At 42.7% G+C, this 17,561-nt stretch overlaps 1 protein-coding gene across 16 annotated transcripts in view; it reads right to left on the bottom strand.

Annotated features, from left to right (window-relative positions):
* Nucleotides 1-1,536: 1,536 nt before the first annotated feature.
* HEATR6 (HEAT repeat containing 6) overlaps nt 1,537-17,561 on the bottom strand; it is a 36,421-nt gene continuing 20,396 nt past the window's right edge. For 4 of the 16 annotated variants that reach the window (XM_074021155.1, XM_065531249.1, XM_045375135.2 and 1 more), the window contains 9 exons: nt 15,404-15,759; nt 14,473-14,595; nt 14,013-14,099; nt 9,214-9,348; nt 7,951-8,073; nt 6,695-6,819; nt 5,746-5,842; nt 4,451-4,655; nt 1,537-2,482 (listed from right to left, as the gene is read on the bottom strand). In XM_074021155.1, the coding sequence (XP_073877256.1) occupies nt 1,911-2,482; nt 4,451-4,655; nt 5,746-5,842; nt 6,695-6,819; nt 7,951-8,073; nt 9,214-9,348; nt 14,013-14,099; nt 14,473-14,595; nt 15,404-15,759 (1,823 nt within the window). In that variant the 3' untranslated portion in view covers nt 1,537-1,910. Of the gene's footprint in view, nt 2,483-3,176; nt 3,745-3,903; nt 4,032-4,450; nt 4,656-5,745; nt 5,843-6,694; nt 6,820-7,950; nt 8,074-9,213; nt 9,349-14,012; nt 14,100-14,472; nt 14,596-15,403; nt 15,760-17,561 lie in introns of those variants that run through there. The other 12 variants (XR_012426428.1, XR_006693069.3, XR_012426421.1 and 9 more) reach the window with 8 other exon arrangements.

Genomic DNA, 17,561 nt, shown 5'->3' on the forward strand with positions numbered 1-17,561 from the left:
GGCCCTAGCCATCTGTGCCTGGATGACTCTTCCTCCCAAGTTTCAAGTGTCAAAAGATAATTTAGAATCTGGTATTCTGCATTAGAAATCTGCATCAGTGGGGCTGTCTGCTGATTTTCACCAGCTTCAGGTGTCTTTATTGTCTGTGGCTTCCTTTCCCCACAGCAGCTCTATGGAGGCGCGTGCCCAGGCATCTGAGGAGCGTCTGTCCTCGGGTGTGCGTCCACTCACAGCGCTGCAGAGAAGACAATCAGCGTACTGTCGGGACACAGCAGGTACCACTGCCCTCTGAAATTTCTAGAGGTGTTATGCCTTGGTTCTTTTTGTGCACATGAACATGAACATCCACATCAGGATCTGGAAACCTTTACAGAAGCTAAAGTTTTAAAAAGAAAATGAATGGGATTTTATTCAAGATAAGGAAAGGACAAGAGTGAATCATCAAATGAAACCATGAGGCCACTTCGCAAATATTTTATCACAAAACTCACCTGAGAAAACTCAAAAGAACCACAGTAATAAGCTACATATGCCATATTTTTCCTTTTTTGAAAAGCCAAGAAGCTACTACTAAGAATGTATTCAAGAGAAGGAAGTTCCAAGATGCGTCACAGGGTCAAGTGGGCTCAGCTTAGTTTCCCGGGCCCTCTATAACACTTTATGTTCAGAATCGTCTCTAAAGAAAAGCAGTTTAAAGGACCATTCATTATGGGTGTCTTTGCTGTGCTTGCAGTCTTAAGTCTGTGGACACTGATACTCTTATCAATGGAAAATTGAGCCTTTAGTGAACTTGAATACCCTGTTCCCCAGTCACTGCCCAGAGAGCAGTTTCTGAGCTGCCAACATGTCAGAGGCAGGAAAAGTGCAGCTAAAAGGCAAAGGAGAAAAACAGAAGACACATGCCTTTACAGGTGTATGTTAAGCTAAATAACCGTGATTAAATATCACCAAAACCCATTTTTTGTATCTTCTTAATTGTCCCACATCACGTTAAGTGTGGGCTTTAATTGGTTCTTATATATCCCTAAATTTCTAATTGAAATCAATTCCAATAAATTGTCGGTGCTCAATAGAGAAATGCAAAATTTAACTATACATATTCAGTAGAAATTACTTTCATAACTTTTGGGGCATTATCAAAATATAATTGGAAACCCCTCTTTGTAACCAACTAGATTAATCAAATGATCTTTTCTTAAAGGCACAAATTAAAAGATGGCAGAACTATAAATTTCGTGTGTGGGATCACATTCTCCTAAAGGGCATCAGGAAATTGAGGTAGAGGTCGATGTTGTGGCCTAGGTTAGAGGGCCCTGCTTGCTGGGAGTTAACTCTGGTTATTGGATTGTGGGGAGGTGCGGCAGGGAAGGCGGTCAGGGGAGCACGGGCACTCCAGCAGCTCAGAGCAGCAGCTCCTCATCCACTGTGAGGAACTGTCAGTCTCCTTGCATCCTGTGCAGCTGTGCCAGTACCAACCGGCTGCACTGCAGCTCTGCTTGCAGCTTGCCAGAAATACAACTTGGTAACAACAGGAGATTGTGGACACATAATTCTTCATTAGTTTATTACAAAACTACAGATACAATATATAAAATTCTAATTCCTAAATCCTTCTACTTTTTTCTGAGACTAAATGTCCTCAAAGCCCCTGTCTGCTTAGCCCATATTATAACCTGACTCCTCGGCTCCTGGATGCACAGGTCAGACGTTCCAACCACCCTGACCATGGCCAGTGCCATGGAGCCACTCCAAAGGTGGTTGAGCCCTCTGTAAAAATTTAAATTGCTGCTAAGTCATTCTAAATAGTGAATGGATTGTTTCTGCCCCTAAGATGAAATCCCACAGATCTTACGCTCAAGCTCAGGTCTTCCTATTGCCACCTTCGACACCTAGAAAGTATGGTGGGATCCTCACTGATTCGTTAACCCTGGGAGTGCCCCTTGTGATCCAGATGACTCAAAACAAATGGCCAGGATCTCTTCTAAAAAGCCCATGATGGTCCTTCTGGCTGTGTCTCCAGCTGGTGCCTGGATGCTGCCCATGTGCTTAAGGGCCATTCTGACCATCTGGTCTGTTTCCTGTGGACTGTGAGGTGCTCCAGTGTCATCTCCCTCTGCTCCAGATTTTAAAAACTGTACGATATAGGACTGGACCATATTCCCATTCAGTTCAAGGATTTCTTTGATACAAGGGAGGTCCGAGGCACTGGCCAAGCTCAAGAGGTGAATCAGTGCCTCGCAGATTTGGGTCCGTAGGCTGGCACAGTACTTGAATTCCAAAAAGTCTATGGTGTCTTCGCTCTTCTGTAAGGCGGTGACCAATGCATTCCAGATCCGAGCATACTGTTCAACAGACCCATACTGCTCTCTCTTCCCCGGGACGGAAAGGGCAGCGGCAGATCTGATGCGCACTTTAAAGTTCTTGCATGATGTCACGACCGATGTCAGGGCACTGTAGGCCTGGGAGGTCCATGGGGCTGTCCCTAGAAAGAATCCACAGTCACTAAAACAAATGCAGGCTTAGAACTAGGTGGGGTGAGAGGGAGAGGGGCGGAAGGCAGCATAAACACTAGTCCCCAAAACACTCATTTTATGTGTTCACTTCATTCTCACAATCATCCTGTAAGACAACGGTGGTGACTGACTGTAGGATCCTAGGTAAGTGGCCAGGTGCCAATCCCCAAACCTCCCTCTTTCCCTACCTCAGCCTGTGACATGCTTAGAGCCTCTGCTACCCGATATAGGGCTTTTGGTGACTCAGAAAAAGGCTTCTTCTCTGGGAGGATTCTGTCCCATGGGGTATGGCTTCGTGGGCAAAGCGTGGACTGAACTGCAACCCCACCTGTTCTCTCAGTTGGGCCCTTCTGAGCTGTGTGCAAAGCACACACTGCATGTGGCAGTGCTGTTCATGCTGGCAAAAAGAATTATTTCCTCACTTGCAACAGCATCCAGACACTGTTCTGGCCATAGCAAGTCATGCATTTTATTGCAAAGAAAAAGAAAATGTACAGTTTCAAGAATAAGATGCCCAGATTTCTATTCTTTCTCTATACCTGTAGGCCCTAGGAAATCAGCCTGCTTTCCTCCTTACCAGAGCTACTGCTACCCACTCCATTTTGGGGTGTCCTTACTCCTCAAGATGGGTGACAGAGTAGAATGCAGCTTCTCTTAACTCACCCAGCCCCTCCCGGCTTCTCTGTTGCCTCCGAAGACAGGCAGGCAGGCCCTTTCCATTTGGTGGATGCCACTGCCATTGACAATGGGCCACTGCTAGACCTACAAGACACTCACAATCTGACCCGTCAGAGTTCTTTATCAGTTTCTGGCTCCCTTTTCTTATGTGGCTCTTGATAGCTCTGCTACTGGATGCTTTCTAGTTCTCAAACTTCCTGCCTCTTTGGAACTTCCCTTTCCCTCCAAGTCATGCAGGTCAACTTCTCTCTCTAGTAGGCTGAGGGCAAGGGCCATACTGGAAGGCAGGTAGGAGCCAACCACCACTGAGGTGCCCTTGTTTCAAGGACTTCTTGGCTCTCCAGAAGGCGGACATCCACCTCAATGAGCTCCAACCCCAAAGGTCACCCTTAGGTGACTTCTCAGTGGAAGAAGCCAGGAGGCTACTTCTCCACCTGCTCCCAGCTGACTGGTCGGCCTGGACGCTCTGGGCAATAAAGGGGAACAGAGCCAGACTTCCCTCACTTGATGCATGAGCTCCTCTCCAGGAACACATCCTTAGGTCTCAAATCTTCTGAGAGAGAGAGAGAGAGAGACGCAATAAAGTGAACACTGGCATTCAAAGTGAGCGAGGTTTGGAGGCTCCGATCCACACACCTAAGCAGCTACTGGTCCTGAATGACATATCAAGGTGCATGGCATGCCTCTACTTAGAGACAGATGCCCTCCTTACATTTATTAATGGCATCCACTTCTGTACACAGCTCACAGGGGATTTCCAGTTTATATCCCCTCTCATTCCAGTTTTGTTTCCTTCCTTTTTTCTTGACCATTAAAACAATATATGCTTATTGTAGACAACTGAGAAAATGAAAACAGAAAAAATCCTACTCAACCAGAGGCAATCACTGTTAATAATTGGTCCAATTTCCTTTCAGTCTTTTTTCTACCCATCGATTGAGTTCATTCTGTAGAAATGATTTAATACCTGCTTTCATTTGTTTAACATCAGAAGTATTTTTCCAGATTATAAAATTATTGTAAGTAATATTGTAAAATTATTTACAATAATTTTATATGGCAACAAAATATTCCATTATAAATCTCATTGTATAGGTAATGATGTATTTCAATGTTCTCCTAAACTTGTTTTCAATATATCTCCATTTTTTCCTCATACTGTGATAAATGACATGTGACAAACATCTTTAACAACAATGTAGATTGGTGTGTATTGTCCAAGAGGCTTTCCACCAGGGAGTGAAGGGAAACTTTCTTACCTAATGGAAGGGCAGGATTTTTAAATACATTTCCCATTGCATAACAAGCATTCCATCGGACTTTCATGGCAGCTTCTGTTAGAACAGTAGAAATTAGGGCCTGGATAGACTCCTCAATTATTTCTGCAAATGTGGGTTTTTCTATATGAGACGGTTGCAGAAAATGAAGCAAATTTCCAAGGGCCCGGACTGCATTGCTCTTTACCTAGAAAAAAATGTAAACGCTTTAGAAATCTGTTTTGCCAAAGAGATGTTTTCAAAAGTCTAATTTCAGCTTTTAAAAAACCCAGGAGGTCTTCAACTTCTTAAAGCAAGTCCTTGGAACTCACAAGGTCTGCCCTGGTTAACATCCTGAGCCATCAGAAAGGTGACGTTCTACAAAACTCCTCTCTCTGATTATTTATTTATTTATTTAATTTAGTGCTAGACAGGACCTCAGAGAGGTCCATCTTCCTTGTTTTACTGAGATGGAGTATATGGACCGGGGACAACGGACAAGGCTGGCTGATAGCAAGATGATGAGGAGAAGCTAGGTTCCATCATTCCAGTCCGATACTTTTCTACTAGACTAGAGTCTCAACCTCTGCAGTCTACCAGAATCATTTGGGGAGGTTTTTCCTTTTGTTTTAAAACCAATTTGCAGGCCCTAACCTCAGAATTTCTGATTGAATTACTCTGAGGCAGGGCTTCCTGGGTGATTACCAGATTTTCAGAAGTAGTATTAAAGTGAGCACATGGTATGGGTCAGGTACTGTGCTCGGTGCTTTAACATAAGGCATCTTCATATCCGGTGAGGTATATAACTTCCATGTTACAGGTGAGGAGCTGACCTTCAGAGAAGTTACATAATATACCAAAGTCACCCAGCTACTAAAGGGCAAGCCAGGGCGTGAATCCATGTATGTCTGACCTAAAGCCCAGACCTGTGCTTTTTAAACTTATTAGTTTAACAGGTAATATTCAAAGCCAAGAGCTACTCATTTTTCTGACTTGTCAATTCTACTTAAAATTTTTTTGGGGGGGGAAATAAAAAAAAGTTAATTTAAAAGGAACCTGAATATGTCATGTAGTATTACAATGGGCACTGATATTTTTCGGGAGGCAGGAGACAGTAAAGAAACCATACATGTGTGGAATGGGCCGTTTACATCCTGAGCACACGCTCAGTCTCCTTTGAACAGGAGTACATTTGGTGGGATAGTCTGAGGAGCATCAAGCCACACTGAACTACCACACTGCAGCTACAATACATTAAGGATCTGTTTGGGAGATACTGGGTTTTGTTGTGAGTCTACCTTGTCTTTATCCTTGGATGCTTCTATAGCTGATCGCAACATTTTCAAGAGCAGGAGACCAGAGAACTCTTCCTGGAAACTTGGGTCTGGTGTTTCCCTGTTCCACCCAAAGCAGGCAACACATGTTAAAAGTTAAATACACTTAAATATATACATATAGAAATATATTCACTTAGTATAAGCATAACAGTTTAGGAAAACAGTTTAACAGAAATGCTTAGATTGTATCAAGAAACTTACAGTATATATATTTTGACCCAATAGTTCCCCACCTAGGAATGTCTCCAAAAAAAAATCTCAAAATGCAGATTTCGTGCACAAAAATATTCACTGAATATAAAAACCTACAAGCCTAAAGCCTAAAACAAATGTTCAGAAATAGAAAAATGGTTAATCATCACACAGTGATAATTATGTAATCATAAATAAGGGTTTCTAACAAGGCAATAATAAAAGAGAATGCTTACACACGTTACATGTCGCTTATATGGTGCAGTGACGAAAAGCAGGACACTTGCACATGAACAACCAGCTACCTCTGGGGAGGGAACTAAGGTGTCAGGGTAGAAGACAGGCTGCACACTGAATGATGCTTTGTACTGTTTGGCTTTTTTTTAGCCTGTGAATATACCACTTTAAGAAATTTTTTAAAATGCATTTTAAAAGTACAGTAACCATTACTAAGGTTTTGCTTTTATGTTTTCTATAATGTGGACATATTACTTATATTGGTATACAGTATTTTTAATACATATATGTCTTAATATAGTCCTAATATATATTAAGAACAGCTTATTTTATTTTCTGAAAGAATATCAGAAAAAAACAAAGCAGGAAGCGGGATAATAAGCGGGAACTACTGTTGATTCTTTCATGGTAGGGATCGAGGACATTCTCTTGGGCCCTCAGTCTCAGAAGTCCGCTGGAGAAAGCAAGGTGAGTCACCTACATGTTGACAATCAGCGTGTCTGTCAGGTTGCCCAGGGACCAGGCTGCTTTGGCTCGAACATTCAGAGACTTGTCTTCAAGTGACATCAATATTGCATTTGCTGTGTCTGCAACAAATATGACATCCTATAAGACAAAACAAAACACTGCCATTACTTCAGCAGGTCAAGTTGCTACCTTTGAAATTCTCAAACGTATTTTCAGATACAGCTATAAGCCTTCACGCAAATTTCTACTTGGAAATAAAAATTCATCTACTCAATCAATTTACTGTTCTTCTTATATTTTACAATTTGGACACTCAAAAAAATCCCAGGGGAAACTCCTATGATTTTGGTATGTGCCATGGACACCCGAGAAGCCTACGGATTTTGCCCTTATGAACATCGAATATATAACTTGGCCTGGGACAGTTATCTGTGAACTCTGTGCTTGGCTGATTTCCATTTCAGGAAATAATGTTCTGAAAAAGAAATGCATTTATTTCCAAAACACATCCCACACACCTCTCAGTGAGATAAATGTCACAAGTAAGAGTGAAAGAGGACATTATGTCCTTTTGAGTAAAAACTATCTCAGCTTTCTAAATGATGACTACCACCTGGTTATGTCCCATTTCATTTTTATTATATCATTCATTAATTTAAGCATTTATTGGGTGCCTAAGGTCCCAGGCAGTGTGCTAAGCAATTAAAAATTAAAAATAAATACCATATTTATATATGGTAATGCCTCAGTTCATTTATATATATGATCTATGTATGGTAATGCCTGTAGTTACATATATACAACTATATTTATGTATAACTATATATAGAGAGTGTGTATCTGTGTGTGTGTGTGTGTGTCTGGCTCTGCCACCCAGGCTGGAGTGCAGTGGTGTGATCTCTGCTCACTACAACCTTCATCTCCCAGGCTCAAGTGAGCCTCCCATCTCAGCCTCCCAAGTAGCTGGGACTACAGGCGCATACCACCATACCTGGCTAATTTTTTTATTTTTTGTAGAGACGGGGTTTCGCCAAGTTGCCCAGGCTGGGCAAACAAGCAATCCACCTGCCTCGGCCTCCCAAAGTGCTGGGATTACAGGCATGAGCCACCATGCCTGGCCCATGACTGTATTTTAGTAGCAATTAAGGAAATCAGATTACAAAGCAATTTAGTTTCCTTTACTGTCCAATGCAGGAGCTCTATATCCACAAAATAGGGGTGTCATGGACAATAAAGGGGCACAGAAGAGCTAAATAGGCTCACTCTGACCTGTCTGAGACAGGGAAAAAGCACATAGACTCCCAGGGCCCGTGAGGTTGCAGCTTTCACTAAGCGATTCTTGCTGTCATTCAGTCCGAGCAGCACTGTGATGCACAGGATCTGCCTGTCATTCTGCAATGAGAAGGTTGACAAGGGAAAAATGAGAATGAAATAACTACGAGCCAAAGGCTTCCATAAAAGATGTGAAATATCTGTGTCTGAGACCATATTCAAGAGTTGAATACCAGTGCGACCTTGAGGTTACCCTGGTAAAGAGCAGGTTCAATGCAGATTCCATGATTATCTGAGCACCCACTTTGTGCAAGACACACACAGCATCTCATCACATTTAACCTTTATTAAAGTTGCCTTCTTTATAGAAGCTCATTTATATAAATAAGAATGGATGCAAATGTCACTGAGGACTAAAGAAAAAGAGCAGTCTGCATACCGCTATTCTGAATAGCAGTAGTCTGAATGTTTATGCTCCCTCAAAATTCCTATGTTGAAATCTTCACTCCCAGGGTGATGGTATCAGGAGGTGGGGCTTTGGGGAGGAGATCAGGTCATGGGAACAGAGCCCTCATGAAAGAGATGAGTGCCCTTATGACTGAGGCGCCAGAGAGCTGCCTTGCCCCTTCCATCACATGAGGACACGGCTCACATGGTGCCACCTGTGAGCCAGAGAGTGAGCCCTCCTTGAGGCACCAAATCTGTCTGTCAGTGACTTGATCTTAATTCCAGCCTCCAGAACTATGAGAAATACATTTCTGTTGTTTAGAAGACACCCAATTTATGGTATTTTATGACAGCAGCTCAAACAGACTAAGACAAATACTGTATATGTTGGACAACGAATCTGTGTTTTCACATACTTTGCTATTTTTCACATGACTGCCATCTTATTGATGATAATATCACGTTTTAGAGAGGCTAAGAGTCAGAGCTAGCAAGTCGAAGAGCTGGGCTTTAACTCAGGCCTTTCAAAGTTTGGATACGAAATCCTCCTGAAATCTCTCTGCTTTCCAAGCTTCTGCTACCCTTGCCTCTACCACCTACATTCTAACGCAAGGGGGAAACAGCTTTCCTGATATATTAAGGCTTCAAGTTTTCCTATTTGCTGTTCCTCAGTGCTCTCATCTCCAACTCAGGTAGAATTAGCACCTTTTCATCAGAGATGATGCTGAATACTGGTTCAAAATGCAACAGCATCAAATTCTAGCTCTGGTGCTCCAGCCATGACTTAAGGGTGAGAAAACACCCTGACGTTACCGGCAGACTGCTGAAGGCCTCTGGCAAGATGGAAGACAGGGCATCACAGGCGCTCGCCTGGAGAGTTGGGTGCTCCGAATTCTGCAGGGCTCTGGGTAAAGGACCATTCAGCATCATAGTCCAGAACATCACCACCTGGAACAGAGGCAAAGGAAAAGCTGCAGCCCAAGACATAGCAGGAGAACCAACTCGGAGCTAAGCCTACCAGAAATGGCCTTAGTAGTGAAACATTTTTCCTTAACGTAGCAGCTTTCTGTAAATGTTTTCATGGGCTCTTCTTCCACAGTGATGGAAAGGACTTTAGAAAACAATTGCAGTGTTTAAGCCTTCCTTTCAACTCCTATTGATTAGGAGACTGTGGTCTGATAAAGTTACGCAACAACAGTGATAATAAGAGGAGGCTGAAGAGGGTGATGACAGTAAAAGCAACAGCAGCGACAGCTCATGTTCTTCAGAGAGCTCATCCCATGCAAGCCATTGCTCTAAGTATTTTACAGGTATCAACTCATTTTACTCCTTGGCACAAATAAATGGGGTCTGTAGCATTATCCCTGCTTTTTCACAGAAGGAAACTGAGGCACAAAGAGACAATACAACTGCTAATCAGCAGCAGGAGTGAACTAGAATCCAGATCAGTTGACACTCGGCTGGGGTTTTTTCAACTACTTTGCAGAGTCTGTGTGATAATAAAATGTAATACTCTGTGTGAGGTTTCTAGCGCAGGGTCTGATACACAGTGGACACTCTTAAACTGGGCAGCAGGTTCTGTTTTCAGCACTTTGAAGAACTATCTCACTTCACAGCCTCTAAAGTAGCCATGTGAACAGTTTCCTTTCCATGCTTTATACATATCCTGTGATTTCATGTTCATTTGCGAATCTCTGTGATTTTGGTATGTTTTGTTTCTGTCCCATGGACCTAGTCCAGGGTTTTGCTGTGTATTTCACGCACCAGTTCTGTCTTTCTCCTACTTCAGCTCCTGGAAACCCAGTCTGGGCCCTCCCTACCCCACTCCAGAAGAATGTGGACAAAAAGTGGTTGCCAGTCTCCAGGATGGCACACAATTACACTCACCTACTAATATTTACACCCTTGTGTAGTCCCCTCCCATACTGAACAGGCTGACCTGCGTAACCAATAGGATGTTGTGGAGATGATGGCATGAAACCTCCAAAGCTAGCTCATATAAAGCACCACAGCTGTCTTGCTTTCTTTCCCTTGGATCACCTGCTGTGAAGGAAGCTGGCTGCCACGTCAAGAGGATACTCAAGCAGCCCTCTGGGGAGGAAATGAGTTGAGGTTCTGCCAGCAGCCAACACTAATTTGCTAGGTCTATGGGTGAGCCACCCTGGAAGAAGATCCTCCAACCCCATCAAGTCTTGCAACCCATCAGTTGACTGCAACCCTGGGGGCATCTTGATCCCAACCTCATGTGAGAACTAAGCCAGAATCACTCAGTCAAGCTAATTCCTGACCCACAGAAACTGTGAGGAAATAAACGTACATTGCTTTAAGCTGCTAAATGTTTAATTTATTACTCACTAATAGACAAGCAATATAGAAAACATGTCTTTTTTTTTCCCCACAGATGAACAATACCTGAGTGTGAACAGTTAAAGAGGCTTGCCTAAAGTCATTTATCTAGCAAAGGGAAAAGTTTGAATTCAAACCTAGTTCTGTCTGATAACAAAGCTCAGCTCACCTCCCTGCATATGTTACATGGAAGCTTTAGTGGCAGTCTAAGGCAGGGACTAGGGTTAGAATCTTTAACTCATTGAAAGGATGGCAGAAACTGTGAACGGAAAAGAAGAAAAGAATAGGCAGCATGTGGAGGCAGAGGGAGCAAAGACCACCAGCACTGAGCTGATTTGGCTTTAGCACTAAGTAGAAGCCTTTTCTGGTGTGGTCACGTGCCCTTCCTCCATCTTTGGAACTGGCACAGTGTGGGGGTAGCAGAAACAACCTGAAATCACAGGAATTTAGTAGAACCATGGTGGGGCTGATGGGGGGCAGGGAGGTCGCGGGTACCAGCTCCTATGTGTTAGCATCTTTACATGTCATTCGATTTTTCAACAGCCTTGTGACTGAGGGGTTATGGTTTATTATTCCTTTTTACAACTAGGAAACCATGCCTATAACCACATATCCATTAAGTGGCTGATATGGTTTGGACGTGTGTCCCCTCCAAATCTCATGTTGACATGTGACCTCCCATGTTGGAGGTGGGCCTAGAGGAAAGTTTTTGGGTGATGTGGGCCGATCTCTACTGAATTGCTTGGTGCTAGCCTTGTGGTAATAAGCGAGTTCTTACTCTGATATTCAAACGAGAGCTAATTGTTTAAAAGAGCCTGGCATCTCTCTTGCCTCCTCTCTCGCCGTGTGACATGCCTGCTCCCCTTTCGCCTTCCACCGTGACTGGAAGCTTCTGGAGGCCTCACCAGAAGTAGATGCTGGCGCCATGCTTCTTGTATAGCCTGCAGAACTGTGAGCCAGACAAACCTCTTTGAAAAATAAATTGTCCAGTCTAAGGTATTTCTTTACACAGCAGAAAAGAGACTAATACAGAAAATTGGTACCAAGGAATGGGGTGTTGGTATAAAGATACCTAAAAATGTGGAAGCAACTTTTGGAACTTGGTACTGGGCAGAGGTTGAAAGAGTTTGGAAGGCTCAGAAGATAGGAAGACAAAGGAAAGTTTAGAACTTCTCAGAGACTGATTAAATGGTTGTGACCAAAGCGCTGATAGAAATATGGAGAGTGAAAGCCAGGCTGAGGGGGCCTCAGATAGAAATAAAAAAGTTTGGAGAACTGGAGGAAAGGTCACCTGTGTGACACCTTAGCAAACAACTTGGCTGCATTATGCCCGTGTCCTAGGGATTTGCATATGGTTGAACTTAAAGAGTAATGACTTAGGGTATCGGGTGAAAGAAATGCTAAGCATCATTCACCAGGTGATGTGGCAGCTTCTCACAACCTATAGTCGGATGTGGGAGCAAAGGAATGACTTAAGAGTTGGAACTTACCATTAAAAGGTTAGCAGAGCATAAAAATGTGGAAAATTTGCACCCTGGCCCTGTACTGGAGAAGGAATCCAAGCTCCCTCCGAGCAACTACTTGCTAGACAGATTAGCATGACTAAAAGGGAGCCAGGCGCTAATAGCCAAGACTATGGGAAAACAGCCTTGAGGGCATTTTAGAAATCTTTGAGGCAACCCCTCCCATCACACACCCAGAGGTCTAGGAGGAAAGTGGTTTTGGGGGCCAGGCGGAGGGCCCCACTGCTCTGCACAGCCTTGAGACACTGCTCCCAGCATCCCCAGCCTTGGCTCACAGGGCCCCAGATACTGCTTGGTTTTCTGCTTAGTGGGTACAAGCTGTAAGCCTTAGCGGTTTCCATGTGGTGTTAAGCCTGCAGATGCACAGAATGCAAATGTGAAGAAGGGTTGGGAGCTTCTACCTAGATTTCAGAGGATTCCCTAAGCCTGGGTGCCCACGCAGAAGCCTGCCACAGGGACAGAGAGCCCCCATTGAGAGCTTCTACTAGGGCAGTGCCAAAGAGAGATATGGGGCTGGAGCCCCCAAACAGAGTCTCCAACCGAGCACTGCCTAGTGGAACTCTGGGAATGGACACGGCCTACACCCAGCAAAGCCACAAGGGCAAGGCTGCCAGAAGACTTGGAGGCCCACCCCTTGCACCAGTGCGCACTGGATGCGGGACATGGAGTCAAAGGACTGTTTTGGAGCTTTAAGGTTTAGTGTCTGTCCTGCTGGGTTTCGGATTTGTGTGGGGCTCGTTGCCCCTTTCTTTTGGCTGATTTCTCCCTGTTGGAAGGGGAATGTCTACCCAATGCCTGTACACCACCGTATCTTAAAAATCAATAACTTGTTTTGGATCTTACAGGCTCACAGGTGGAAGGAACTTGCCTTGAGTCACAGCTGAGACTTTGGACTTTTGAGTTGATGCTGGAAAGAGTTAAGACTTTGGGGAACGATTGGGAAGAGATGTCTGTATTTTGCAATGAGAGGAACATGAGATTTGCGGGGGCCAGGGGCAGAATGATATGGTTTGGATGTGTGTCTCCTCGAAACCTCATGCTGAAATGTGACCTCCAACACTGGAGGTGGGTCTAATAGGAAGTGTTTGGGTCATGGGGGCGGATCCCTCTTGAATGGCTTGGTGCTGTCCTTGTGGTAATGAGTGAGCTCTCACTCTATGACAGCTGGTTGTTTAAAAGAGCCTGGCATCTCCCTCTTGCTTACTCTCTTGCCATATGACATGCCTGCTCCCCCTTTGCCTTCCACCAGGATTAAAAGCTTCCTGGGGCTCCATCAGAGGTAGATGCTGGCATCATGCTTTTTGTATAGCCTGCAGAACTGTGAGCCAGATAAACGTCTTTTCTTTATAAATTGCCCAGCCTCAGGTATTCCTTTATAGAAACATAAAATGGACTAATACAAGCATGTTCCCTAAATTTGATCCCATGGCTTTGGATACAAAATTCCTGGCTCTTTGTCTCTTGGGCAGGCTGAGTAACCAGACTAGGTTTTATGCAAAAGAAATACTAGTTTTACTATTGTTGGTTATATGTTATACACAAGCCTACCACATACTAAATTGCAAATAACCTGAAATGTAAAATAAAACCCATTTATACTAGTTTCATGTTTTCCTGGATTATAAAACACAATTTTTGACACTGGAAGACACCATATCATCTACTCCACTTATCACTGAGCTTCAAAATAAAATTGCAACTGAAGCACTAATAAAAGAAAACTATGAATTGACATGTATTTACCAAGAAGACTGGCACTCTCTGCTCAGGTGCTACAGTAGAATCTGGTTTATACTGCTGTATTAAGCCTGTGCCCAGTTCTTCCAGAAGCTGCCAAGAAAAAAGAATTACCAAAGCAGAGTATTAGGACTAACAAACAACTTCACTTTAGTTTGGAGATCACCTCAAATCAAGGGGAAACATAATTTGCAACTACTTTTCTTCCTTTTTTTAGTCACTCTTAACAGAGGTATTCTTTCAAGGACTGAAATCAACCGCTATATCTTATTCATTTGTTACCGAATCAACTCTTGGGGTTTACATATAAGAGCTGAAAACAGAAGAATGTATAGTCTTCCTCACCTGAAATCTCTTTAAGAAATCTCAGAATTGAAGGACATGTGGCAGAAGAATATAAAGTGAAGAAAAGGAGGGATATAAAGTGACGAGAAGGAAAAAGCATTGTGGTTTTGATGAACATTACCTTTGCTCCATGAAGCTGAATGGATGGATCTGCTTCCCCCATGCACTTGCAAATCACCTCTCCAAGCTCCATCAAGTAGGCCTGAGCCATTGAAAAGTAGCCCCTTGCCAGAAGAGCCAATACCTGCAGAGAGAGCACGGAATTAACCCTCTAAGACCTGAGTGCAAGGCTGCAAAATGCAGAAAAGTGTTATAATATTTCAGAAATCGCTTATGTTTAACAGGGGCTGAAAACTGTCAAATGAAATTAAGAACTATCATCTTTATTTCATGACTAACATCAATTAACTGTATCATAGTTTTATGGTGCTTTAGTATATGACTGCTTTTCATTAATGTAATCTCATTTAAGTCTTGGAACTATTCTTTAAGTTAGGTATTAACTGAATTTTACAGCTAAAGAAACTAAGCCTGACAAGGTTAAAGGACATGTTTCATGTTGTCCAGTTACTTAGCAGCAGACCCCAGGACCAGGCCTAGTCTCAGATCATATTTGTATAGAAAAAGTAAGCTCTTTTATCTAGGATTGTTTTCTTTCTTTGAAGGAACAATTATTTTGTTGCTCTAAGCAGGTACAAGACCAAGGAGAAGCTTATAAAGAATTAAACATTTAAGTTGCAAAAATCGAAAATTAACTGTACAATTTCACTCAGAATTATTCTACCATCTATTACATCCACCTGTCATATAATACCTGAAGTGACTAAAATAATTGGCAATCAAAGAACAAAAAGGAACGAATCTGCTATTTTGCAACCAAGGAACACCTCCCCAAAACAAAACAACAAAAACAATAGACCACCCATACCTAAAATACGACTCCCACAAACACAGCTGACATATGGCTTGGTTTTACCTGCTGGCTCCTCATGGGCACTCTGAAGGAAGAATGGTTACTTCCACTTCAGACATGAGGAAATGAAACCTCCTACCTGTAAGGCCTCCAGTCGCATGGGGGATGGTTCGTAGGCACTTCCTGCTGCAGAGCCAGCATCGCTACCTGAACAGGAATCCTCCTTGGGCAGTACGACAATGGAAATGCAGAGTCGAATGAGCCAGCAGGGCTCTGAAGACCCCTTAGGTGAGCTAACTGACGTTTCTTCCAGAGAGGGTCCTGCAGGGGCTTTCTTCCACCAATCAGGAGGGCTGAGGTGAGGGGTTGCTGAATTGCTATTACCGAGTCCAGAAGAACATGGCTGTTGCAGAAGTAGCTGGACTTCCGGTAAAGGTGCGTGGGTGGACACTATAGCTCCCAAGAGTGTGAGACTTGACACGCGAACATTAACATCTGTCAAAGGAAGCAGTAAGAACTTATCACCATGGGAACAGCTACCGTAAAGATGGTAGTTATCCCTGCAGGCAATTAAGAATAGTTCCTTGTGTAACCTGAATCTAATCAAACTTCTAGACCTCATTTCCAGTTTGGAAATATATGGGACAGGAGAATAAGTTAACACCATAAAGAAACAATCTGACAAATTGAGAATGTGGTTTATTTTGTTATCTTTGGTGACGAGCTTAGAGTTCACATTCTATAAGACAATTGGGCTGGATTCTTTCCTAAGTCAGTTTGATGTAAAAAAGATGGGTGGGGGGACTCTAGATTTAAAAAGACTACAGTGATATGATAACTAAATGCAATGCATGTACACTGAATAAACCCCGGATTTTAACAAGAAATATTTTTAAAAAGCTAAATAAAAGGTCTATGCCTAGACTCATTTTTTTTTTTTCTTGCATGTGATGTCCAGCTGTTCCAGCACCGTTTGTTGAAAAGTATCTGCTCCTTTGTTGTAGATCAGTTGACTATATTTATGTGGGTCTATTTCTGGGCTCTCTATTCTGTTCCACTGATCTGTTTGTCTCTTCCTTGACCAATATCACACTGTCTTAATTAATGTAGTTTTATAGTAGATTCTGAAGTTAGGGAATGTCAGTCCCTCAGTTTCGTTCTTCTCTATCAATATTGTGTCGGCTATTCTGGATCTTTTGCCTATCCATATACATTTCAGAATCAGTTCGTTGATATCTGCAAAGTAACCTGCTGGAATTTTGATTGAGACTGCAATGAATCTATAGATCAAGCTGGGAAGAAGTAACATCTTTACAATATTGAGCCTTCCTATCCATGAACATGGAATCTCTGTCCATTCATTTAGTTATCTGATTTATTTCATCAGAGTTTCACAGTTTTCTTCATATAGATCTTGTACATATTTTGTTAGGCTCGTACCTAAGAATTTCAGGGTTTGAACATTTTAATGAAAAAAAGTGACTTGAGGATAAAGTCAGATACTTGAAAGGAACCTTTAAGACATGGTGCACTCTCTTCAGCTGCAGATGCAGATAATGAAAAGCGGGTACGGTGGAATGAGCAGGGGTTGTTTTCATCTTATTTCTGCCATGAATGTGATGGGAAACTTTAGGGTAAGACTTATCTTTCTGGGTCCCTTTTTTACACATTAATGTAAGTAGTGAACTGGACTTAGTTTACACCTCTTATCTCATTTGAGCCTCATAAAAATCTTATGACATAGTTATAATTCTTGCTGTTAGCAAGAAATTAGGGTTCAGAGAGGGCCATGGCCATGAGGTGGCAAAAATGGGAGTGGGCTCCAGACCCTTGGATTGACTTCAGGTCCCATGCTCTTCCCACTATGTCACTGAAAACAGCCACTATTCCTTCCTTGTTACAATCCTGTCTGAAAAACTGAACTCATCAGAATGTGGTGTGATGTGAAAGCTTGCAAACAAAAGAAAAGCAAATCTACGAAAGGCAAGTGTTTATAGCACATACACATTATGTGTGGGAGGAAATAATAAGGCTGCAGTTAGTAAAGATTTGAAGTTCTGGGATTTTATCTGAACTTACAGGAAATAACGTCAAAGAAGTTAAATTTTGTATTCGTTTTTCTTTCCAAAAAGTAGATGGTATCTATCTGTCCGTCTGTCTGTCTATCTAACCATCCATCCATGCTCTACTTATGCCTAAGGGATATAAACTATCACACCCCTGAGTGGGGCTGCTTGCACCCGGCTCAGTCTTAATTGTAAAGGGATACTCTGGTCACTGCCCTGAACATTAAACAG

This window comes from Macaca fascicularis, chromosome 16, assembly GCF_037993035.2.
Source record: "Macaca fascicularis isolate 582-1 chromosome 16, T2T-MFA8v1.1".
NCBI classification, from domain to species: Eukaryota; Metazoa; Chordata; class Mammalia; order Primates; family Cercopithecidae; genus Macaca; species Macaca fascicularis.